Genomic DNA, 27211 nt, shown 5'->3' with positions numbered 1-27211 from the left:
CATTTAACCTCAGGGGGGCAGTAGAGTCCAGAATTAAGGAATTGGTGGACTTGGACATTATTGAACCTGTGAATGGCCCCACCCCATGGGTGAATCCAGTTGTGATCGTCCCAAAGCCTGGAAATGATGTTCGTCTGTGCCTTGACATGAGGCGGGCTAATGAGGCCATAGTGAGGGAACGCTTTCCAATCCCCACGGTGGACGAGCTACTCCAAGGCATGAATGGCTCGATCATATTCAGCAAGTTAGATCTAAAATGGGGTTACCATCAACTTGAGCTGACTCCCGAGTCACGTGAGATCACCACATTTGCAGTGCACAACGGGGTGTACCGATACAAAAGACTGTTATTTGGTGTATCATCCGCCAGTGAGCAATATCAGCATGAGATTGCCAGCGCTTTAGCTGGGATTGAAGGCGTGGAGAACATCTCAGATGATGTAATCATACATGCCGCTGACCAAGAGACACATGACAGGCGACTACATGCAGTCATGACGAGACTCAACGAGACCGGGCTGACCCTGAACCCAGAGAAATGCCAGTTCAATATGGACAGACTGATTTTCATGGGGATTCTGCTATCCGAGAAAGGAATAGGGCCAACAGAGGAGAGAGTGCGTGCTGTGACCGAAGCAAGAGAGCCGGAGAACGCCACAGAGGTGCGTAGTTTCTTAGGACTTGTAGGTTACAGTAGCCGATTTATCCCTCAGTTTGCAACTCTGTCGGAACCACTGAGACGTCTAACACGGAAAGACACACCATTCAGGTTTGGACCAGAACAGAAACAAGCATTCAGTGCCCTTAAAGCAGAGTTAGCTAGAGCTACAACCCTAGCCTACTTTGACAAAGACGCACCAACACAGGTGATCGTGGACGCAAGCCCTGTTGGATTAGGTGCAGTGCTAGTTCAAAGTCAGAGGGGAATTAAAGTTCCAGTATGCTATGTGAGCCGCAGTCTAACCGATTGTGAACGGAAATACTCTCAGACAGAGAGAGAGGCACTAGGTCTAGTTTGGGCCTGTGAAAGACTGCATCCATACATCTATGGAAGGAAGTTCGATCTTGTCACAGACCATAAGCCATTGGAGGTGATATATGGTCCACGTTCCAAGCCATGCGCACGGATAGAGCGCTGGGTCTTGAGGCTACAGCCGTATGAATTCAAAGTGGTCCACATAGCAGGAAAGAATAACATTGCTGATCCACTGTCAAGACTGTTGACCGGTACAGTGAAACGAGTTCAACATGAGCATGGAGCTGAGGAATATGTCAGATTTGTGGCAGTGAATGCAACGCCGAAAGCACTCACCACTAAAGAAGTGGAAGGGGCATCAGCCATTGATCCAGAATTAGGTGAGGTACGCAAAGCCATTGCCACCGGACATTTTGAGAAATGCAAACAGTATGCAATTGTGGCAAACGAGCTATGTACGATAGGTTGTCTTGTTCTGAGGGGCACGCGCATAGTGTTGCCACAAGCCCTGCGAGCGAGAGCGCTTGCACTAGCCCATGAAGGACATTTGGGTATCGTTGGAACCAAGCAAAATCTCAGAACAAAAGTGTGGTGGCCTGGTATGGACAGAGCAGCCGAGAGACATTGCAAGGCCTGCCATGGCTGTCAAATCGTGGCTAAGCCTGACCCACCAGAGCCGCTAAGACCAACACAGTTACCTGATGGACCCTGGCGGGATGTCGCAGTCGACATTCTTGGACCTCTCCTGTCAAACCACTCCATCCTAGTGGTAGTGGATTACTTCAGTCGATACTACGAATACGACGTCCTGACTACTACCACAACAGACAAGGTAATAGACAGCATGGAGACAATTTTTAGCAGACATGGACTGCCAGTCACATGCAAGTCAGATAATGGACCCCAGTTCAAGTCAGAGCTTTTCAGACAGTATTGCGAGGAAAATGGAATCACACATGTGAAAACCACACCAAAATACGCTCAGGCTAACGGAGAAGTTGAGCGGCAAAATCTGTCACTGTTAAAGAGAATTAGAATTGCTCAATCAGATGGACTAGACTGGAAAAGAGAATTGAGGAAATATGTGACTGTGTATCGTGGCATCGCCCACACCACAACAGGCAAAAGCCCAGCAGAATTGCTTTTCAATCGCAAAATAAGAGGGAAACTGCCAGAGCTCATTGAGACTCACATGGACCAGGAGGTATGTGATCGAGACGCAGAACAAAAAGCAAAGAGCAAAATGTATGCAGACACGCGCAGAGGAGCACGGCAGTCAGAGGTCAGTGTCGGTGACACTGTACTCTTGAGACAAGACAAAACTGACAAGTTTACAACAACATTCAATGCAACACCACACAAAATCATCAGCAAGACAGGAAACAAGGTTGTAGTGGAATCACCAACTGGAGCACAGTATGCGAGAAACACCACCTTTGTCAAAAAGTACGAAGGAAATGGACTGAGACAAGACATGCTTTACGAAAGGGAGGAAACCAATGGAGCTGGGAACACTGATCACAGTGAAGCAACGCTTGAAGACGAACACGAGACGGTTGCGCAGACTCCGCCAGCAGGAACTGATTTTCAGACGCAGACACAGTCAGACATACCAGCTAGGCCACAAAGGGTCAAGCGAACACCCAGTAGATTGTCTGATTATGTTTGTGAGTGAGTTATGTGAAATGAGTTAAGTCTTGTGTTCATGAGATGGAAAAAAAAAAAAAAAAAAAGGGTGCATGTCACACTGTTCATGATTTTTATTGTGTGATGGTGTAGTGAAATTTCCAGTTGAAAAAAAAATATTGCAGGTTATATTTTCTAGAAAGGAATGCATTTGTTTTACATAGGAGTTTACAAAGACACAAGTAAAAGAAGACAAGTGTATGTTTGATAAGTATGTTAATAAGGAATCTGCAGTTACTGATGTGTGGAAATGCTGTTTTTGAAAGCAGATAGTTTAAAGTATCCTGATATGGACACTGTTGAAATATAATGAGTTTAGTGGGACACAAGTTAATCCTAAATTCTAATTTTGGTTATTGTTGTAACCTAGAGTTTAATTCCAAGTAAAGGGGGGATGTCGTATCCATGGTGAACATGTACTTGAAAGGTATTATGGGATACACCAGAAGGAGGCTTCAGTTTAATAAACGTGTGAACAGGAGATGGGCGCGTGTGACCGAGTATCATTATTATACTCATAGATTCAATTGTGAATGCTGAATGCTGAGCAAAAGCAGGTACACAACAGGTGGCGGCGCCAAAATATTGCAAACTATAATTAGCTGTATGCCTCCACCAACCAGCCAAGCCTACAGACGGATGTAGTCATGGTGACGTCACCCACAGGTTCCTGAAGAAGAGCAGCACCTGACTCCACCAAACTCCAGGCTGATCCAAAAATTGGCAAAGAGGTGGAGTGTGGGTGGAGCTGAGGCGAGCCAAATGAAGCCTGTTTCCTGAGACCTAGCAGCTAGCTCTCACTCAAAGCAGCCATGCTCATAATTATGCATAACTTTAAGCATTCACATAATTTAAATGAGTGAGTTATAGAAACAGTTGGCACAAATGAGGAAATGAGCTTTAAAGAGCAAAAGTGTTTCTGTACCAGGCTGTAAACATGTTTATCTCTGCTGTGGCCTTTGTAATATGGGGGTCTATGGGGGCTCACTCACTTTTGGAGCCTGCCTCAAGTGGCCATTCAAAGAACTGCAGTTTTTGGCACTTGGGCGTTGGCTTCATGTTTCAACCCTGGAGTTTCACCACTGAGGTCACAGTGACCTCCACGTCTGATCACTGATGTGTGATCAGTTCAGGTCAGTTCAGAATGTTTGTGCAAAATTTGAGGACACAAAGACGTAACGCCACCGTCCACAGCTGTCGCCTGCACGGAGGCATAAAAACTAAACATCAACATGTGGAATCCACAAATATGCAATGTGTCAGGATATGAATAAATAAATAGAATAAATAAAGATGTATTTCTGTGGTTTGGGCGAACTCCTCCTTTAATGAAGCCCGAGGGAGAAGTGAGTCATTACGTTACATCCTGAAGAGACAACGCCACAGCAGACAAAAGAAGAAAATAAATGCAAAAATAGAACAAAAGCAGGGAAATCCTAAACTGGGGATATATACGGTGACAACGAGGAGGATGAGAAGCATCAGGAAATAGAAAACAACATTATTAGGCTGTGCAGAATAACAGCAGCTGGAGCCTGCTGCAGGCAACCAAAGATGTGCATAAAATGACTCCTGCAAGTAGAAGAAACAGATTTCACTGATGGTTGTAAGTTGGAAAATATAAAGGAATGATATTTAGGATGAGTGAAAGGGCGGCAGAGGCTCGTTCTATCCATTTCATCTGGGCTCGAGCTTTATATCAGAGTCTGTTACAGTGAAACATAAATCTGGTCACTGTCAGAAGACAGAATTCATGCCAACTGTTGCAGGCAAACGGCCATAAACGCTACCGGTGTAATGAAGTGGAAAACACCAAGACAAGCTGAATTTTCATTACAAGTCGTAACTTAACTTCATAAAACAATAGAGGAGCCATTATTTCCTGGTAGAAGATTCCTGTTGCAGCAAAGTCTTCAGTTCAGGCACACAAACAGTGAAGACAGACTGAAAAGACACATAAAAGTGTTCATCGTGATTGTTTTAATGCTGATTATCAGCGTGCAAACAAAGACGACTCACTGATTAAATCTACGATGCATTTAGCTCAGTCACAGCTTCCTGCTGCTGACATTAAAATGATTTGTTTCAGGTTTAGCTCAACTTTTGTATTGAGGTCACTCAGCTTGCAGCACTTTTTGTTGTTTTTTTCCTCTTTAGTTACGCACCACAACTAAAAGGCAAATTCCAGTATGTGAAAACCTACATGGCAACGAGTGATTAATGATGCTTTTAATTATAGGATTAAGAAAAATGCATTGAGCTCAGTGCATCAGTGACTCTAAGCTGTATTCATAGGCTCGACCAGGCGACTCATTCATAAAGAACCGCTGAAGCAGGCTCGGATAGCTCACCTATTCCGTCTAAACAAAGGGCCTTGCCTCGTCGCCCTCCGGCCTCGGGTGCTTCGGCTGAATCGACCTACTTCACACCTCAAAATTCTCCTCTCTGTCTCCCGCCACCTACTCTCTCGCTCGTCTTTTGTGCCTATATGCGCTTCTGTAATGCGCACTTGTGCACAAGCGTGAACATCTCCTTTTGAAATAATTCCAGCCCTCGGAAGGAGCCGCGTCCGTGGCCGTTCACCTCGGGATAGATTGACTCTGCTGACTGAATTCAGATGAGCTCGACGCTGGGAAAGCCTGCACCGCTCCCGTCTATCCCTTCAGCCCGAGCGGGAAGACCGGCTCTCCGGCGCGCTGTCAAAAGTGACAACACAGGATTCTTCAGAGAAACAGATAACCAGCCTCACCTGGGAGAACGAAAGCTTAAGGGGGCTACAGCATGTCTAAAGCATACAGGATTGGAGACGTGGAGCTACCGGGCTCTGAACGGCGTGCATCTAATCAAGCACACTGACCTTTTCACCAGCATCATAAAATATTCATTGCTGCTGAACGTATTACCGATTGCATACCATATTCACATTCATTCTTTATGAGGAATAATCATTCTTCCTGTTAGAGCCATAACACATGCTTTATTTTAACGGATGTGATGTGAGTTTAGATGTAATTCCTCTCAGTCTCTCACAGACACACGCAGGAGGAGACGTTCTGTGGATAACGATAATTCCCTGTCTCATCTTTAAGTTGTTTAGTGTTGAGTTTCTCCCTCCTCTGTTCATACCTGCACACACAGCGAGCTGGCTGCTGAGTGCTACCACAAAAGGCCGCATACACACTATTTACAAAAACAGCATGTGTCGGTATGGTGTGCTTTATTTGCGATGTGGGTGTGTAAATCCTGCTGCTTCTGTTTACGCTGGCAGCTTGATCACGCAGTTTAGCCGAAGACACAAACGTAACGTAGCAGCTGGTGAGAGACTTGAGCTCTTCTACAACGAGCAAGTTCTCCATAATTGAGCGCATTTAACTCAGAGCGCTCTTCCACCACGTCTTCATCGGATCAGAAATCACGGCACTGTGGCCTTTACCTTCGGCCTGAAAGAGATTTCAGGGGATGGCTTCGGCAAGTCTTGCAATAATAAGCAAATATTCGTTTCATCTTCCGAGGACGTTTCTTACAAAAGGGCTCGTAAAAAAAAAGAAAATGTCGAGGGTGGATAAAAAATGAGTTGTTCTCTGCAGCACCACGGCAGCCACAGAGGCCAGCCGCCACGCCGACGTGGCTCCGCTGTACAGCCGAGCCTGCGGCACTAATTATGCGCCGGTGCTTCCAGTTGGCCGGCGTCCACTTCCAGGCCACTCTTCTGCTGCTGCCGTCCAACCAGCATGTTGTTCTTTGGCGAACAGCTTTCAGGCTCCATAGTCATCACCCGCACCGAGTACCCATGAGTCTCTGCTGCCCAGGAGCGGTCCAAGTCCACCAGGCCCATACACTGTTTACCTGCAGAGGTCCAGACAGAAAAATAACTCGAGTTTATCAGCCAGAAATAAAATAACCCAGTTTAAAACACTTACTGACGAACATAAAGACATTTTCCTGACATTTTCTTTTACTTGTTTATGATTACAGGAAGGGACAAAATAACAGGAACACCTTTTATTTGAGGAAACCCAAAATGACACCAAAATTTACCAGATTAGAAGACCATTATCAGTGAAGCCTAATCAATACTGTGCTTCATTAGCTGATGCAGTACTGATATTTACATAAGACAGAAACATGTCTGGCAAAGATTAAGCTATAACTGTGTTGCTTCTGTATCTTGCAGGACAGAAGCTTCAGGAGCAACAGAGCAGTGAATCCTGGTAAAATTTAAATATTGTACAGAAAAGAGTGAAAAAATAGATAAGAAAGAAAATCTACTGCACATTCCGTTAGCATATCTGCTAACAGTCAGGTGACAAACGAAAAGGAAAAACCTGAAGACCTGAGTGGAGAAACATGTTATGTTTGGACATGCTGCCATACGTATGATCCAATGCATGTGTTTTGTGCCTAGTTCACTTCAATTATGGAGCAAAACGACAGGAAGGGCAGGGCACGGGAACGGTCTATCACCAACGTGATAGACCGTTCTCCACACCCCCATCATCTTCTCCCTCCAGTCGACTTCCAGAGACCTGCAGAATCTTTGCCCAGGAGCACTGAAGCTGTTCTGGCATCCTGTGATGGCAGCCATGTTTGTTTGTTTTGTCACCAGTGTGTGTGCTGCTGCTGCTGCTGCTGCCACATCGAAACGAGTATCAGCAGTTATATCAGTTCAACACATCAGTCAGAGTCGAATTAAGCAGTTTTCATTGTTCAGCAACCGCATTGGTTTGCGTCTCGCAGGTGTTCCTGTTATTTTGTCCATTTTCTATATGCTCCCAGCGTTTGTTTGTATCAATACTCAACAGAGGCCGGTTATTCATGAACAACTTCACACCGATTATCACGCTTTTCTCTTAGGATTCATTGTGAAAACAGACTTCAAATGTATTATGCATTTAGCTGGTGGGTGTCAGGCGGCAGACGCAGTAAATGCGAGCTTTGCTCTGTCGTGCTGCCTGCATGGTCACAGTCACAGTCTGGCAGGCTCTGGAGAGATGAGATCAAACACGGTTAGAAAATGTTAGTGGGAAAGGTTGAGCCCTGTTAACTGATCTAGAGCAGAAACCTCCGTGACAGGTCGTGTCAGGTACATATGAAAGGGCCTCAGACTGACGAGGCATTGGGGAGCCTTCCCGGCTTCAGAGGGAGGCTTTGATAAGCTGGAGAGCTATCGGGGTGAACAGAGTCCTCAACATAATGAAACACTGTACGGTGAAGCTTCGGCACAGGCCCGGAGGTTTCAGTCTGACAAAACGCTTCCCTCTGAGCCTGACAACGCTGATCTGACAGCTGTTCGCTGCAGCTGTTTTGTCACATTCAACAAATCCCTGCATTAACCTTTTCACACTTATCAAAACTGTAGATGTTTTGAAAAAAAAAGTAGGGCAGCCGTGGTAAACCAGGGTGTAAAGAAATCAGCATGTACAAAGTTAGCTGTGCGACCATAATAAAACCTTCAGCTACACGATTAACTAAAGTGGAGCTCAAACCGTGATTCTGGAGTCAATCTGGATAAATGTGCCTGATAAATGTCTTGGTGACTTTTTGGTTTCCATGGTTTCAACACAAGAGCCAAAGAGCAATCGATATCAAGACAGCACTGATTTCTTGTGTCAGACGTATAAAAGACTGTAAACAGCACCTATGAGTCGCCTCTCAGGGGGAAGCTGGACAGCGGTCTGGTCCGCGAAGCGACAGAGGACCATGTGTTCCTGAAAACAAAGACAGACAGTGAGCTCAGGAAGCGTTGACTGCAGGTGAAGCGAATGCTTGAGTGCTGGATGATCTCTGTTGAGTCTCAAGCTGCTGCGATAACAGAGAAACCACAGATCAGATCAGAGGTTTCCAGAATTCCACAAAGACTGTTTTCATAATGAAGCTTTCAGTGAAACTAACATGATCATGCATGCACACACAAGCATGCGTGAATTTCTTCTATCTATTCATCCATCTGCTTATCCTACTTACAGCCGTGCAGAGGGGGGGTGGGGGGGCTCGAGCCTATCTCAGCATGCACCGGTCGAGCGGCAGGAAATCACCAGTGATGCAAAAAAAATTTCTAATTTTTAGCCACTTTTCAAGCTGTGTTTAGTTCCAAATGTTAGCATGCTAACAGGCTAAACGAAGAGGATGACCATGAAATACTAAGCACTATAACGTTAGCATGTTAGCATTGTCAATGTGAGCATGATAGCATGCTGACATTAGCACACAGCTTTCGGGAGACGCTGCACGGCGGTGGAATCTGAGTAATGACCACATTGATTTCTTTGCATCATTTGCAGATCGATATGTCAGACTAGTTGACCCCACAGGACAAAAACATGCAACGCCTTCATTTGCATGCTAAGCCTCCCATCAACCGCATCTTAAATCATCCCTGTAAACTCTCCAAAAAGGTCAGATGAACCTGGTTTTTATTTCCAGCCGAAGGACACGTTTTTCTTTCCTGTTTTTTCCTCGTTGAGCTTCGTGGAACAAGTGAATGAGGAGGGCGGGTAGTAATCTCTAACCTGCTTCTGCAGCACTTTAATTGATTCCATTCTTCACTGCGCAGGGTTGAGCTGAATGCAAGGCCACAGAGCAGGTGCTCAAAGTTAGCGCTGAGCACCAATATCTCACACCATTAGCCCTTTATTCCAGCGATACACATTTGTCAAAGTGCTGTCATTCTGTTGAACTGCTGCAGCTCAGGAAGGACGACTACAGTTCTGCTATAAAACAATGCAATGCAGCTTTTATTCCTGCAAGTGTCAGCTGGAGGTTTGGGAGCAGACACAGAGAAGAAGTGGGGGTTCTGCAAGCTGAAATATGAAATATGGTGGTTGAAAGCAAAACTAAAGGGGGAGGCAGGGGGAGGCAGGGGGTATTCAGAGCTCACGTTTTAAGGATAATGTGTCTGCTGGTTTAAAGAAGGAGGAATATACATTTCTTCCACCTGTGGCTACATGTTTAGCTTCTTTTTTCAAGACAGAACGTGGCAATTTTGATTTCTGTTATTTGCTCACAGGGCTTTTTGGACAACGGCAGAAAAATCACAACTTGCCGGTACAGAACACTGCGATCGCCCGCTGTCTTGTAAATAATATATAATCTTCTGAGCCTCTCGAGCTGTGGCTCTGAAAAAATCTCCCACTGCACAAGAGAAAGGAAGTTGGAGGTGGTCCGGTGTTGTGACATGTCAGCTCTTGAGGTTGCCATGGCTAGGACCTGCAGCAACATCTGCACAGATTCCCCCCAGGGGCACTGACAGGTCCCATACATCATTATGGGATGGGCCCTCCCGGAGTACAGTGCTGTGTCTGTGCTCGGCGATAAGGAATTGAGAAAGTGGAGGGTGTGAGTCTCGCCTGGGGAGTCTGCTCCATGAGAGACGTGAGAGCCGAGAGATCTGATCCGTTTTATTTTACTGTCCCACAAAACAAATAAAATCTAAAGACAACAAATAAAGAGACAAGCTGACAAAAATCTTACTTATGCCGAGCAAAATAAAGTTATGCTAATTAGTTTTTTCATGTTTCGGATGTTCCAGCTCTTTGTAAAATCAATCCTGTCGTTGTTCTAATAAAGTGCAGATTCAGCACTAAGTGGACGTTCACGTATCAATATTTAGGTGTAACTAAAGATTTAACTGCTGGGTGTAAATGTTGGAGCTACCTCACAAAGCTAATGTTAGCATTTAGCACGAACAGTGAATGATATGATATAGAATAATAATCATATGTATCATATATAATATATGGAATGATAAAATGCTGTTTAATAATGATGTAAAATAAGAAACAAAGTAAATAAAACAAAGTCATGTTACCTCAAAACTGTCAGCCTAAAACTGCACATTTGTGATGCTTCAGTGACTTCACACGTTACTTATTTCATTTTATACGAAGATATTTTAAGTCTTAACGGTTCCACGCGGTTTAACAAGACTTCACGCATTAACTGGCGCTTTCACCTTTCACCGGGTCGCTGCCCTCCAGACGGTCCAGACGTGTGAAACAATAACTTTTCAACTGAATGCCGTTCATTCTGTCACACGTCTGTCGGTGCAGCAGCATTTTAATCAAGAAGAAACTACTGAGAAACTGAGCCATCCTAACGTACACAAATATTTTTATAGTTGATTCTTGGTTTGTATTCCTCTTTAAGGTCCATTTGTTCTTTTTCTTCATCTCCTTCTTTGTTCTTGCTATTTTTGCTGTCTGTAGCAACATAATTTCCCTTGTGTGTGATCAATTAAGTTATATCTTATCTTATCTCTTAATTAGTGAGGAGAAAAACTTGCCTCACTGTGTTGTAACAGACTCAAATGAACATGATGCTTTAAAATATCAATCTGAAACACAGCCCTTGTAAAAAGCAAGTAGCTGTAATTCAGTATTTTGTACAATAAATGATAATAAATGGAACAAAGGGATTTAATCACATTTGAAAACATACCTTATAAGTCAGAGTCTCTTGGAACTTTTTGCTGTAAAACAGGACAAACAAGATATTTTGATGTTAAAGTGCAGCGATTAGGATGTCGCAGTAAAATGTACTGAATATTTTTACATGCCGTATGTTTTACAAACTAACAGGAACATAAATGTGAAACCAGAACACAAACGATGTGCATCGTCTCAGAAACCAACCACCTTCTCTGAGTTCAGATCATCACTGAAGCTAATTAAAAACCAACACGAAGAAGGTCGAGGGTCAGGGGTTGGGGCGCGGGGAGAGGAGTTTAACCGTTAGGGCCTTAATGAAACCGGCAGTTTAGTTTCACAGCTCGTGAAAACACGCGAGCTGCCTGGAATGTGTACACCTGCAGAATCTCCACGAGTACCAGGAACATGACCTGAGGGGGAAACACTGAAAGCAGCAAGACAAAGATTGACACAGTCAGGTGTGAGGCCCCTCACACATGACTGCCCTCCAGGAGCACGGCTTCTTGTTGTCCATTACCGCTGCAAAAGTCTTTTTCTGAATATTTTACGAGGAGTCAGGAGGGGCGAAGTGTCAAGTTAGCGAAAATGAGGAGAGGAAGAAGTATGAGAAAACTCCTAAATATTTATACTGTAGGCTGACGCTGCTCCCCGAGGCGCCGTTTTAGGGTCGGTTAAACCGCGGCCACAGAAAACACGTCAGCTCCTTATTCGTTGGCAGGGGACCCGAAAAATCAACGTCAGCTCGCCTGGAACACGGTGAACAGCTGAACCGCTGCTCGACATCAGCGCATGTTAAATACGAACATACCAACAACGTCTACGCCTCTGCTGCGTGAGCGCTTGTGGTGAAATGAGCCTAAACACGAGTTAAGCTGACAGCAGCTGCTGTTCTGTGGCAGGTGTCCGTCCTGACAGGCGACTGTGTGACGGCCTTAAGCCACTTCTATACAGTACGCCCTCATGTTCCACTGTTGTACACCCCTCCCCACCCATATAAGGTGGCTTGAAAAAGTATTCATACCCCTCGAACTTTACCGCAGTTTGTCACGTTCCGACCACAAACAATAATATATTTTATTGAATTTTATGTGTAAGACCAACACAAAGTGAAGTAGAGGGAAAATTCTCCATGATTTTAAATTTTTTTCACAAATAAAAAACTGAAAAGTGTGGCGAGCAAAAGTATTCAGCCCCCTGTGTCAATACATTGCAGTTACAGCTGCAAGTGTTTTGGGGTTTGTCTCTACCAGCTTTGCACATCTAGAGACTGAAATTTTTGCCCGTTCTTCTTTGCAAAACAGCTCAAGCTCAGTCAGATCAGATGGAGAGCGTTTGTGAGCAGCAGTTTTCAGATCTTGCCACAGATTCTCGATTGGATTTAGGTCTGGACTTTGACTGGGGCATTCTGACACATGAACATGTTTTGTTTTAACCCATCCCATTGTACTTCTGGCTTTATGTTCAGGGTCGTTGTCCTGCTGGAAGGTGAAAGGCCAGATTTGTGTAGTGCACGACTTATTGTTGTCCTGTGGACAGATTCGCCCACCTGAGCTGTGGATCTCTGCAGCTCCTCCAGAGTTACCATGCTCCTCTTGGCTGCATCTCCGATCAGTGCTCTCCTTGTTCGGACTGTAAGTTCAGGTGGACGGCCATGTCTTGGTAGGTTTGCGGTTGTGCCAAACTCTTTCCATTTCTGGATGATGGATTGAACTTACCCTCCACAACTTTATCCCTGACCTGTCTGCTGTGTTCCTTGGACTTCATGATGCTGTTTGCTGACTAATGTCCTCTTAGCGAACCTCTGAGGCCGTCACAGAACAGGTGTATTTATACTAAGGTTAGATTACACACAGGTGGACTCTGTTTAATCATTAGGTCACATTTGATCATTCACAAATCATCAGGCAACTTCTGAAGGCAACTGGTCGCACTCACAAAGGGGGCTGAATACTTTTGCTCGCCACACTTTTCAGTTTTTTATATTTGTGAAAAAATATGAAAATCATGTAGAATTTTCCTTTTACACCACAGTTGGTGTTCCGCTTTGTGTTGGTCTTTCACATAAAAGGCCAATAAAATATATTTATGTTTGTGGTCAGAACGTGACAAAATGTGGAAAAGTTCCAGGGGTATGAATACTTTTTCAAGCCACTGTGTACTGATTTTTACAGACACTGCTAGCTAAGACGCGCCGATGCTGCGTGCTGTGTTCGCTCGGTATCCACGAGCGTGGCGTGAAAAGGCACGAGAAACTACAGCCTCTGATTCGTCAACACTTCCGTTACTGCAGCAGCACCTTTAATTAAGATTCAAACAGGTAAAGGAAGACGCACCTCACCTGTGTGGTATCTCTAATGAACATGTCGTCAGGTGTCTTTTGATGAGTCGCCTGCCGCTCTACCTTTACTGCATACGCCAGCTGTAAGCACTACGCTGCTGCTGAAACATTCTCGAAAACTGACGTCCATAAAAGCAACCAAAGGAAAAACGCTGACTTCGGATGAAAGGCTGGATGCAGAGATGGAGAACTGAGAGAGCTGCAGGTAAGCCTCAGGTGAGCTGCGACTCTGCACTTCAGACACATAATCCCAAAGAGACTCGCAGGCTGTCTGATCAGTCCTAATCATTACAGCAGGCCCCTCCAGCTTCAACTGCTGGTGATCGCAGTCTCTCTGCTGCAGCAGCAATCCTGCACGACAGCATTTTGTTTTGAAGCCTTAAGTATCCCAAAGTGCTTTTAGTGCCATGCCACCTTGTTATGATTCTTAAGGCATTACCGTGCTATTAGTCAACAGAGCGCTGCTATAGCAACAGGGTCAACGCCATTAAAGGAAAGCCTCTCGCGCTTCCTTCCCTGCTGTCGTTTGTTTCTTCCATCTCTGCTTAAACAGCATCATATTTTAGCTTAGCTTAGCTGACTTGTTAATTCTCTCTAACGACGTGTACGATAAAAGAGCAGCATGTCATCTTCTGTTCCTCCGGCTGGATTTTGCCGTGACTCTTTAAATCAAGACAGCCTCTGCACAGAGAGGACTGGGCTACGGCCGAGAAGGTGGAGGGCGGACCCCGTTGTGAAGGCGATGATGTGACACCGCTGCCTCATGCTGCCGGCGGTGATGATAGGAGACGTGAAGTGAGCAAAAAAGACATGCAGATTGTGTGTTCGTGTGTGAGAGAGAGAGAGTGACAACGAGGGTGAAACTGATGGAGGCGCGAGACAGGAAGAGAAGCAGCTCTGCTCGCGGAGGTGCGGCAAGAAAACGAGGTCAGAGGCAACATTTTAAAACCCCCGCCAATGAAAATCAAGTCTTTAACCTTCAACCTGCGACGCCCCTCGTCACTGAAACGAGGGGCATCAGAAGAAAGTTACGTCAAACAGTTTGTCAGATCACGAAGCTGCTGAATTAGATGATGACGTTAATTCGAATTATTCTGATGGAGCTTCACACGACTGCTGTTGCTCCTCTTCCGAACCGGTTTCCAGTTCAACCAGTCGTGGTTGTGCAGCGTACAGCTGGGTCAAGCTGCAGTGGTGGAGGGTGGGTGGAGATAGAGGCGGGGACCATTTAGATCTGTGCATATTAAATGAAGGCAAAAGCGTGGAGGGACAAGCCATTTTAAGGCAATAGAAAAAAAAACTTTTAAATAGGTCATTTTGAGGAACAGGGATGAGTTTTCGGGGTTTTTTATCTGTGCCAGGTGAGAGCTGACACTGCGCTGAGGCCATCCGGTACAAACCTCTTGGGGAAGGTGAACTTGACGGCGTTCTGGATGAAGCCATAGCAACAAGGACTGATGACGAAGGCGGCTCCTGCCTGGATGCAATGCTCCATCACCATGTCTGTTGCGACGCCACACGCATGGAGGGCAACCTGAAGTGAAAGAAAGAAAAGCTAACAGCAGACCCACTTCTTTCAACAATCCCAGCTTTCTTGAAAACCTTGAAAACATCAGGAACAAACTGAGAGCACTTGTAAGCATGCACTCGATTCCATTGATTACTTCATAATGGCTGCTGCTATTAAACACACCTATGCACTCAAAGGTGCAGACTGGGGGAGTTAGAGCAAACAAAGTGTATTAGAGATTTAAGAGGCAGGGCACGGATGCATCAGGATTTCCATTGAGTGGATAAATTGTGCGTGGTGATGAACACCGAGCTATGCATTAGTAATGCTGTGGTTATATACTGAATCACAGAAAGGGACCCAATCCTATTGCCTGTCTGCATTCCAGCCGGCTCAGCCAGTCCATCGTATCACAAACGCATTATGATTGCTCAAAGACAGTGACTTTAATATCTGAAGTACTGTGGTGAAACAGATGATTTCCTCTCAAGCCCACATTAGCTAAATAGATTCTCTGTTAATGGTCCAAATAAAAAGGATTATCAACAATCCGATGTGACAATAGCTACTCGAGCACCCTGAAATTAACCCTCATGCGGCCGCATCAAAACTTCTGTTCTTGTCTTCCAAGAGGTGGTCGCCTGGCGCCCGTGAGTCTGAGTCTGCTGCACGTTGCCTTGGCAGCGCTGCGACAGAGCGGTGGTCAGGACCAGGCTGTGCCAAGACCGGCTGCAGCTCCAAAGATTCAGGAAGATACAGACGCTCTGAACATGGCCAAACCCGCTCATAAAGTCACTGAAATGTCAGGGAAAGGGGGGGGGGCATTTCTCAGAGGTGTATGAACTCTCCCTGGAAGCTGCAGCGATGCTTCAGCTCCAACAACACAAGAAAGCAGAAGCGTTCACGGGTAATCTGCAAACTCTTTAACTCCATCCTGCTCTCTCACTATGTTTGGAAATTGGATTCTCAACTGCATGAAGGGCTCCACCTGGAGCTCTGATGTGTTTGTTCACCAGCAAAGAATCATTTATTCCACTTTGGAGAGAGGAGCTTTGATTTAAAGACAAAGTTAAACAAGGAGACTCTGCACATGAAAGAACAACCAGAAAGTGAAAATTGGGGAATTAACATCAATTACCTGCGTGGCCCTGCATCTCTTTGACACCTAATTTTCTATTCTTCATTTATTCATGGCAGCAGGGAAAGACGCAGCTTTTCTTCCAACAGCACGTCTCAGACTGCTGATTAGGAGGAGGAGTGCCTATCAAAGATTGCATGATGTTACACCCCCCACATCTAAGGCAAAAATAATTAACAAAGTAACACCATCCCTCTTACTCAGCTACTTAATGTTGTACATTAGTCATGCTGTGGTAAATCCTAATTACATTTTACAACCTTTAGCCTTGATTCAACGCAAACACAAAGCCACAAAACCAAAAGAAATGCACACAAATAAAATAAAACACATTCTGATATGATTCGATGGCTAATTATGCATCTCTAATTCTTGATCCAGGATGCATCCTCGCTTTATAAACGCCCAGATTTGATTGTGTCTTTGTCTGTTTTAGCAACATTGCTAAAGCTACGTCCCAGCCCGATACATTATGCCGAATACTAATTAAAAATAGATGATTAAAGGTGAAAATATATGCACGGCTGATTTTAAAATCCATCTCACAGACTCACAGTATTTCATACATGCGCCTCTGCATAAACATTTTACTGGAAGAACAAATCATAAATCAATACAACAACCGAAGGACCGAGGGCCATTTAGAAAGCTGAGTTCTTTATTAATCTGTCTTTTGGGGCGAGGAAAAGCTCCTTCTATCTGTATCTTTCTCTCAATAATCACATCACAGAAATAATGAGGCGTCATTATTCACTCTCATTCAAGTAATTACATCCCTCTCCTGTCCCATCTGGGCCTGAGCCGGAACAAGTTCCTGCAATACAGCTAACTAATACTCCACTTCATCAACATCACACCCGTCTGCAACAGTGAGCTGCAAGCGCTGCAGAGAGACAGCAAAGACTGCTGCACCATGACTTTGTGCTGGTTTTTAAAAGCTTTGCTTGCTGTGATGAAATGTGAAATGATTGGTTGAATGTAAGAGATCATGATTATCATCGTCAATAAGTTCTAATAAGTTCTAATTCTAGATCATGTTGCGTACTCGCACGCAACTACGTTGTGTGGATCAGACTAGAACGAGTGTGATGACGTGGAATCAAAGCGTTGTCTTCCTCTCGAAGGTGGATGAGCTGCTGCATTTCACTGGAGGTAAACAGAATTAAAGTCTTCAAAAGAAAATAGAAAAACAACAACCTGGAATCAGCTTTTGAATCACGGCTGACGAAGCCTCACTGGAACTGATCGATACCCGTTTTTACATAAGGCTTAAAGCAGCAACAGCGAGTGCATCTTTCTTCACACGGACACAAAGACAGAAAGAATCAATCGCAAACAATCCGACCCGCAAGCAGAACCAATCAAGGGCCTGGATCCGATAAATTCCAGATCAACTTCAAGCTCCACAACGTGTCGTGCCTCGCAGGTCTGCTGGCTCGACGTGATCTGACAGGAGCAAGAATAAAAACTAAACACACCGTACCAGGGGCTGCTTCTGATACTGGTCTGAGACCCGGGAAGAGCCGACACTGACTAAGAATAGGGACACCTCAATTTAATTAGCCTGATTAAATGAATGTGACTAAAAATGGGGGCATGTATTATAGATAGCAGCATTAAAACCAGCACGATGGCTGGCTCCTGCAGGTAGAAATATCCGTCATGCGGGGAGAAGCTAAACCAAAGCAACAGCTGAGGCTGCATAAATGTTGAGGTACGAATCTCAAGCAGCGCAGAACAAACTAATGCATCTGTTTCATACATAAGTCTTAACATTCACGTATCGTGTGGAAGAAAAATCCACGTGCAAGCGCATGAAGTGTCTGACTGGGCTAGAAAATAACACCCACACACTGTAGAGAAGAATGATCTGTGCTGTTTGCTGCTTTCCAAGTGGAACACGTCTCAGCGGAGTGACGATGCTGCAACAACAGCTACTGCTAATTACAGCAGGTATGCGGGCCACGACACACTGCAGGAACACAGCTCCCCCCAACGTGTCTGGAGGAAGACACACACACCTGAGTCCAAGTGTAAACCCACTGTGACGTCACCCGTTGATGTGTGGACTACTGTCTCAGTTTGGTCATCTTGGTTTTTTGAAGCCAGAGGTGACCATATTTGGACAAGAGGGTGGAGCTGAGGAGCTAAGCATTGCTACGCCTGCATCCTGATTGGATGCAGTGGTAGCGACTTGTCAACCACAAGTTAGCCACACTCTAAAGCATACCTAGCTTTATCCTCTATTTAATTCTCAATGAGACCATAATTCACAAAAATGTGCACCATGCTGTCTTAAAGAACACATAAAAGAAGCAGTTGAGAGCATAAACTCATCAGGAAACTGTTTACTGAGGTCATAAATCAAGTTAGAAGTAGTGTTATTTTCTCATGAGATTACATATAATCTGACTTCTTCCTGCAGCCAGTGGAGTCGCCCCCTGCTGGCCAACAGAAAGCACTTCAGCTTGAAGAATTCAGAGGCTCTAAATAAGTTAAGATCTCTTTTGTTTCTGCGTGACACCAGATTCAAAGATCCCATAACTGACCACAGCTATTTGCTCTAAATTGATTGTAATCAGGCGGGTGTTTTAAATAGGACCGGCAAGGCTTTGTGATTTTAGTTGGCGAGTGGTCCACAAAGCTGAACTATAGTTTAACCCCGGCTAGCACAGAGGCTAAAAGCTGGTAAAACATTTATTCTGTCGTAGCTGGTAGCTGTGCTGAATTAAAGATATTTACCAAGCAGGACGTTTAGTCTTAACTAACACAAACAGGCAGAACTGCAGGAAGAAAAACACCTGTGTGATGAAGTAAAACACCTCCACCCTGTCTGCATAAAACTTGAAATGGCAGCCACTTTTACAAAACAAAAAAATGACACTTTCCTTTCCAAAGATGACTCCTGAGACTTCAACACGAGCATCACTCTTAATATCTTGGCAAAACGTCTCTGACGGCAAACCAAACGCATCTTTGTTTAGCAGATTTTCAGAGTAAACAAGAACAAACAGACAAGCGAGCCAATAACACGTCGCACTGAAGGGGTCCTTTAACCCCGACGCTACCTCCGTCCTTCATTTTCTGGGTAAAACTACCTTCCCGCTCTCAGATAATCAGCGAGGGGTCGGCGGCATGCGCGACTCGACTGAAGTGCAGAGCACTAAAAGGTTTCTGATTAAAAGCTCCACTTCAGGAAATGAAAAGCCATCTTAGCTGCACTGACAAAAATAATTGCATGTTGGCATTTTCAGCCTCCGGGAAAAACGACGAGGGAACGACATGTGCCTCGATGTGATGTGCGGCTGGGCTTCGCTGGCACATGGAAATATTTTAAGACTAAGAATACGTCGTTCAGACGCCTTGCAGTAAAGCTGCGACTGTGGCAGAGACGGAAGTCGCGCGTCGTTCACGCAGCGTCAATCAAAGGTTTCGGCTTGACTCTGTTTCATTGCATCATCAGGAATGAGCAGCGCTGGGCTGGAGGATTAATTATTATTATTCACAAACAGAAACCTTAACGTCGCACCTCGAGTCCTGTAAAACTACACAGATAAATATAAAAACACTTTAGAGTCACAACTTCTGTCACAAATGTGAAATGATGGCAGCTGTTTCGGCAGCAACGCCTTCAAACATTAGACGGAGAGATTAAAACAATGTGGAACAGGATAATTACAGACTTTTAATGCAGTGAAATAATCAGCGTCATGGAACCGTCACATTTTCTTGGCACCGAGGTCAGATTCAATCAGATGAACATTATGGCGGCGAGCAGTTTAATTCTCTGTATTTTCACGGACAAAAGAGAGTTTGCACACTAAATGTGATTGCTAATTACATTTTCCCTGCGGCGGAACGTTTTTTCCATCCGTCTGTTCGAAGGCCGTCGCCTGGCAGGGAACAGCAATTCGATTTGCTCAAAAAATCGAATGTGGAAATTGAAAATTGGATTGTGATAAACAGGACAATGCAAATGACACGAAGACAAAGGACGTTAAATCAGCGCTGCTGTGGCTGCTCTATCAAACTAATTATAGCAGCATAAAATACCACACAGAGCAGATATTATTGTGACTAATCGTTACTTAAAGCTATGGCTAATTTTCAGTTATTTTTACCATCACAAACAAGCTGCAGATCGGATTTGCTTGCAATAATCTAAAAATTTGCAACATCTTAAATAAGAAGTGACCTGAAGTGGTTTTCATCATCGTCTATGAGTCATCAGACAAACACATTTCCTGTTCTGTTGCTCGGCTCACCCCGACGTGAAACGGCCCGGTGAAGTAGTCCAGATTAGCCTGAATGAAGCCGACGTTTTCCAGACCGAGCTCGGCGCTGCGACTCTGGGCCCGGACCAACGACTCTTCTTTGTTCTCGATGAGGATGACCTTGAATAAAGACAGAAGCAGACAGACAGACGGCTGAACGTCACTGCTGCTCTCGCCGGTGTCCTGAAATGAGCGACGATAAATATAAATGTGCAAAAAAAGACACATACTTGAATTAAATCCATGGCAGGAGGTTACAGGAGGCCGATTCTTAGCTCACAGCAGTTATAATGATCAATAATAAAGCCACATCATACATCTACTGTTTATTTTATATATCTACTGTGTTATTTATATCTTTTTATTGTGCTGATATATTAGTTTTTCTAATGTGTGACATATTCTCGACTGTACAGCAGAACATTATATTTTATTATCTTCCATGTGCAACTCAAATACTCATGAAAATGTGATTTTTATGCTCTTTTTTGTGTCCCTATTGCTGTCTGTAACATCTTCATTTCCCTGGTGTGGGATCAATAAAGTTCTATCTTAACTTATCTAATAATCACTTTACCATTATCAATTCATCTCCTGGTTTATCAGTCTTTTAGTCTTTAAAATGTCAAAAATAAGGTGGTTTGGGGCAGTACATCTTTTTTTTTTAAAACAAAGCTTTAATTGAGGTTTTCAAATTAAGCTGTCGCATACCTTATTTGTACTGTTTTGACATTATCACCCCCCACCCCCCCCCAAAAAAAATGTGTTATTGTGGTTATATAAATGCAACTGGTGGTGCTGTTAGGCTGCTGATACACTGTCCCATTAATACACCATTAACACTTGTGTGCGTGTGCAGCAAGCGGGAGAGCAAACGGGTCTTTGGCCGCAGTGAAAATGTTGTTTTTTAAAAGCCAACAAATACGGACTGAAGCTGAATATTTCATTTGATAAAAACATGTTGTGAATTTGGAATGATTACTTCTATCCTTTTCCAATAAATTTTGGGACTTTACGACACTCTGGAGTGATTGGAAACTGGATCACGCGAGTCAGAAACAACCTTCACAGCCACCAGTGGAATCTGACTTTATCTGCAACTGTGCAGAAATGAAGGGTTTAAACAGAAAGAACACACATGTCAAGTCTTCAGTGACACCATACACACACACACACACACAATACCTGGCAATGTGGAAGTGTGTGAGCCAGAACGATCCCAACGTGGCCCTGTGAGACAGCAGGAAGACAGAGAGGAAATGCAAAACAGGAGAACAGCACACATCAACGAGAGCATCAATAGACATATGATTAGTGCTGCCCTTTGCAACCAAGTATTGACGCTTTGGCGGTGCAGTGCTGCCGCTCCGAGCGTGTGCAATTACATTAACGGTCCGTCTTCGTGCGCCGGCCAACAACAGCAGCGATTTAAAGAGTGCAGAAAAACACGGCGGAGCTAATGGAGCAGCTGTCAATCACAGCCAGGTGCAGCCATAAATACACATGCATGGCCGGACTGACAGATGGACGCACGCACCGTTCCGCTGCAGAAATCCACGACGGTGTGTCCCGGCCTGGCTAGCTCCGTAACCATGGCGACCAAGTTATTCAGCTGCTGCCTCTTCCTGACGGCGCGGATGTTTGACATCTTCCCTGCAGAAGAGCACAAGTTCCCGCCGCATGTGAGCACGAAGTGGAGAGCGACAGGTTTTCACAGGCAATTCATCAAAACTTCTCAAAAAAACAAAATAAGAAAGCTAAAAATATTATTAGAAAAACCTGCACAGTTTGTAGCACCATCAGTCCACATCACTCATTACAATAACAGTCACAATACTTAAAAATCACACAAAACATTTTTCACGACTCCACGCGGGTCACAGACGGGTTTTAATTGGGTCAAACACATGAAAGCTGCGATGATGTGCACGCTCATTTCCCGAATTAATCTTCACATCCTCACGCACACCTCCACCTGCAGATGTGTTCTGGCTGAGTTTGACGCCTGTGAGGAGTCATGTGCATGAAAATAAGAGACGTCTGCTAACGAAGCATCGAGTTTCTCGTGTGTAAGGAGGAAGAGGAAGTCAGTCATCGTTGTGTGACATCTGAATTGTTTATTTCCTGTGTGCTAGTTGGTGTTTTTAGCTTTATCAGCAGCTTATAAATGTAGATATTACGGCGATTCATGATGTATTTTTCTGTTTGTGTCCCAGCCAGACACCAAATTTCTCTTTTGGGTCTTCAGCTGAAAGAATTGGGATCTGCTCTAATGTCTGAGAACAAACACCAACCACCCCCCGCCCTTAACTGCTCAAATTTTGATTTACAACCGCCCATTTCAGGTAACAGTTATAGCACGCAGATGAAAAGGCCTCCACTCTCTCATCAGCATGTTCCAGCCAATTGCCAAACGAGGGGGGGTGGGGGGTGCAAACAATCTTTCAACATCATCAAAAGCGAGCCTCCGAGCCAAAATCGAGCGTCCTCCAAGTCTGTGGCAGAACTTTCTGCCGCTGTGCGAGCAGTATGCACCCCATTAACTCAAAGCACATTTCAGTCTTCCTCTCCGGCCGTCTGGCTCGCCGCGTCGGCAGTGAGCCGTGGACGCCGGTGCCATCTCCGCTCCATAAATCTAGAGCGATGTGTTTCCTTTACCGCTCAACTATCCACACAACTGGAGTACCAGAAAAAATATTATTCCTGCACCCTCCTGCTCACACTGCTTTGTATTTGACAACATGGTGGGGGGGGGGGGCGCTCATTGCGGCGACATGAATAGCACGTTTCACGGCGGCATTATTCAGGCCCTCATCCCGGCTGTTACCGAGCAGAGCCCGGCTGCAGGGAGGGCGCAATAAAGGAAGAGAGGGCTGAGTTTAAATACAGAGAAACAGCAGGACGGTAATTGACAAGACTCTGCTCTTCATCTGGGCGAGTGATTCACGGGGGGGGGCAGGCTCCTCCACGTATCCAGAGAGGCTTCAGCAAAGAGGCCTTTTGATGCGTCTGAACAGATTTAGATTTTAATAGCTAATTGCATTACAGAGTGTGATAAAAGTCAACAGGGCAGAAATGGACGGAGGGGGGTCTTAGACGTGGCGTAATGGGGAAATGGGGAATTATCCATTCAGGAGTCGAACTTTGGATGTGATCGAACATGCTAGACGTGCACTGCTGTAAACACGGACGTATCATTACCAAAAGAAGCTGATGGCAAACCTGTTGGCAAAATCTGATACTAACAGATAGCAATAGTAGCATTTGTCTGGTTTTGTGTTTGTGGCAACGTGAATTATTTAAGTCCAATATTCACTCTACTTTGAGCTCAGTTTTGGTCTCCACCATCTGCTTCACTGTCCACAAGCAGTCATGTTTTTTATCGTTAATATAAAAATACTGATTGTAATCAGTTTAAACCTGCAGCGAGAGTAATTACACAAACACTGTCAAAGTGTTCATGACACCATAGGCTCCACGACACTCCGCCCCCCCGTCTGTAAAAGTCCCAGACTCCAGATTTAGGTGGAGCAGAAATGTAATGTAACACTCACAGTTATGTTCTCGTGTGCAGAGTTTGGTTTGAGAATAAGAATCCTGTTTTTGTCTACCCTGAAATGACCTCTTTATATCTAAAGAGAGACGAGTCCTCCTCCACGGAGCCCACCATGTTGCACCGCCATGTTTCTACTTTGGAAAAATCCTTCACCTTAGTGTTTTGCCAAATATCCTGACTCCCAACCCCTCACTGTAAACTTGTTGATGACTTGTAGCCATGAGCGTTCAAAGCTCAAAGCCAAACATGTTTCAGGCACATCCTCAAAGTTATTAAAGGTCAGTCACACGAGTCAAAAGAAACCAAATCTGAAGAGCACAAGGTGGACGCCACATTCATTGTTTAAAAAAAAAAACACGTATTAATTGATTTTACAGTGTGTGTGTGGAGGGGTGGGGGTGTGTGATTGACTTTCAGCATTTCTACTCAAACAAGATTCTGTTTGGCGAAAGGTCACGACACGGCTCGAGGTCAGACCCAGACGCGATGCACGAGTGGGTGGCAGCAGAGGAGTTCGACACATGCCCGCCGACCTCTCCCTTTGTTTTCAATTTCGTTTTCAGGGAAAAGAGTAATACTGAGAGAGGTCTGAAGAGCTCGCGCCCCGGGCTGCCGGAATTACGTCAGATCAGATGGAAATGAAGTATGCGCCAAAAGGAGGAGAGGTCAGAAGCCCAGGAGATGTGACCGAAGAGGAAGAAGAGCGGGAACACACTGCAGAGGTTTAATGACACAAATAACATGAAGCTTGTCTCATCATGGCTTAAAATGATTCACCCATAAAGCAAAGTGGATCTCCCTGGAAGATGATTCATCATTTATCATGTTTTTTTTTTAAGAAATGTTATGATAGGAAGGAAAATCAATGTCTTAATTAAAGTTACTTACAAATAGCTTTTATTACTGTCATCATTATCAAAGTAAGTGACAACATCAATCCCCAAAGAGAGTTTCTCTTTCAAGCTGCACCTTGATTTCAGGTTTATTTTCCTCTGTTTCTACATCACACAGTGCGAATACACTGATTGGTTGTTAGAGATTAACACTTAATCGACATGTTGATCCTCACTGGCTGTCATTGCTAATTTACATCCTCAGAAGGTAAAATTTGGATATTCAGGCCTATGTCACATTTTTTCAGTCACTAAAAGATGGCTGATGATGCTGGAAACTGGCTTCACTCTCCTCTCAGTCCGTTCTGCTGTATGAGACACATTCACTTCCAGACTACATGTGTCCTTTGACCCTGCTCCATGCCTTACAGGCACAGGACCCAGGTAATGAGCCCGTGAGGTGATGCGCCTACATTTCTTCTCTGTGAGGGGTCAGGCAGATACAGCTCACACCCCCCCCCCAGGGTCTTCACGAGACCTCATCATCTGTCTTTCAGGAGGACCTCGGCATCGCAGTGCACTTGCGAGACTGAATGCTGATGTTGAATAATTCTGTGAAGCTCTGGATTATCAGTGATGAGGTTGATGATTTTTACATGGTCACGGTTAGGAAACACAAGCTTTTGGTTAAGGTTGGGAATAGACTGTGGTGATGGCAAGGTGTGGTTAAAGTAAATATACAAAGAAGATTAAACTGTGATTACATTTAAACTAGACTAAGTGTCTGTGTAGCAGACATAACGGTCCATCATGTTCATCATCTTAGTTTAGCTTGCTAGCATGCAAACATTTTCTAATTAGCACTATACACAAAGTTAAGTATTGGATGCATTCAAATTTTGACCTCATGATGGCGCAAGATGAAAAGTCGTGTGATCAGAATTGTAACAAATCATCCCGAGGGGGGGCATGCGTGTCTGTGCTGGTTTGAATGGCAATTCAACCAATAGCTGTTGAGATATTTGACGCAAAACCACAGACGTAAACCTCACGGTGGCGCTAAAGAAGTCAATGGATCAGCAAAATCTTTAGGATTCATCCTCTGGAGATCATGAATGTTGAGCTGTATGTATACGAACCTTCTCTGTGACCCCCCGCAGGTGACCCTGCCACAGCTGTTGCCATTCAAGCATGAAATAAACTAATGCAGCTGTAATGTCTCTCTGTCGCAGCGATCAACATCCCAGTGTTTGTCCCCAGTGCAGGACATGAGGCCAGGCCTTCTGACTGCAGCACGGTCGTCCCATTCAACGAGTAAAATCCTCATATGAGCACTCCATGCCACAAACCGCCATTAACCTGAGAGTGATAATAAATACAACCACAGCATCTGAGTGAAGCTTCAGTCACTAAAACACAACTGAAGACTTTTCATTCCAGCACGAACCAACGTGGACAGAGAGACAATCACAGACCATGTAATCCACAGGGAGCTCAGCCGGAGAGAGGCCAATCTGCACCGTGACTCCTCCCCCCACGTTTTCTCCTCATGCATCCCGACCAGATCGACCGTCTTCCAGCCACTTTACAAACAGACGCGGCAATCACAAGCATGACAGAAGCTGCCTGCAACTGTCATGTAGCCACGCAAATGATCCGCCAGCAAGAGGAGCTGCTGACAGGTGGACATTAACTCAACCCCCCCTCTTCTGTCATCACTCACATCAGACCGCATGTACAAGACTGACGATGAGCTCCGGTGTTTTAGCAATTATCCAGGCATTGTCTTTTCATAGCACTGAGCCAAACGCACACAGAAATGCAAACAAACTCGCATAAATAAGCGCCAAAGGGCCGTGTTACAGGAAGCACAAAGCTGGCTTCAGGGACTCTTTTCAAACTAAAGCTTGGCATCGAGGAGCTGGAGCCTCTGTTCTGCATTAGACAAATAATTACAGTGAAACACACTGGCAGATAAAACACAAGGCCAACCCCGTCTTGAATAATACGATTCTATTTTCTTACAACACGCAAAATCAATGATTCCACCAAAGCGTACGGATTCTCTCTCTTGTTTCCAAACCAGTCCGTCTGCCTTCTGTTGTTCTGCTGCTGACAAAATTCAACAATTTTCTTTCTTTTACCTTCTTGACAGTGCTGCAGCCGCCCGCCTGTTCACGTTTTTGTCTGACGATATTAATTTCTGCACGGGAACAAGTGGAATCGTCTCATCCACCTGATTCTTGTTTTGAAATGAACCACTAATATGTTTTTGCAGTGAACAGAAGACCAGCTGCTTTTTCTCTGCATCTCAATGTTCATGCAGCACAATGACATTAATCTCTGGATGTGTGCGTTTGCCTGCAGTGGGGGGGGGCATTTATTTTTGCACGCTACGTGCTGACCAGCCACAATTCAAGTCTTCCTCTGCAGCTAAAAGTCTTCCTGCTTGTGTCTCCTCGACCTTTCAGCGC

At 44.7% G+C, this 27211-nt stretch overlaps 1 protein-coding gene across 3 annotated transcripts in view; it reads right to left on the bottom strand.

Annotated features, from left to right (window-relative positions):
• Positions 1–4116: 4116 nt before the first annotated feature.
• Positions 4117–27211, bottom strand: part of gstcd (glutathione S-transferase, C-terminal domain containing) — a 51499-nt gene continuing 28404 nt past the window's right edge. For 2 of the 3 annotated variants that reach the window (XM_041933643.1, XM_041933645.1), the window contains exons 6-12: positions 21886–22001; positions 21534–21578; positions 20340–20468; positions 14827–14960; positions 11099–11129; positions 8301–8370; positions 4117–6508 (exon numbers count right to left, since the gene is read on the bottom strand). In XM_041933643.1, the coding sequence (XP_041789577.1) occupies positions 6318–6508; positions 8301–8370; positions 11099–11129; positions 14827–14960; positions 20340–20468; positions 21534–21578; positions 21886–22001 (716 nt within the window). In that variant the 3' untranslated portion in view covers positions 4117–6317. The remainder of the gene's footprint in view (positions 6509–8300; positions 8371–11098; positions 11130–14826; positions 14961–20339; positions 20469–21533; positions 21579–21885; positions 22002–27211) is intronic. The other variant, XM_041933646.1, reaches the window with a different exon arrangement.

This window comes from Chelmon rostratus, chromosome 3, assembly GCF_017976325.1.
Source record: "Chelmon rostratus isolate fCheRos1 chromosome 3, fCheRos1.pri, whole genome shotgun sequence".
In the NCBI taxonomy this organism is placed as follows: Eukaryota; Metazoa; Chordata; class Actinopteri; order Chaetodontiformes; family Chaetodontidae; genus Chelmon; species Chelmon rostratus.
Note: the sequence above shows the minus strand (reverse complement) of the source record. Positions and strands in the feature narration are given on the sequence as shown.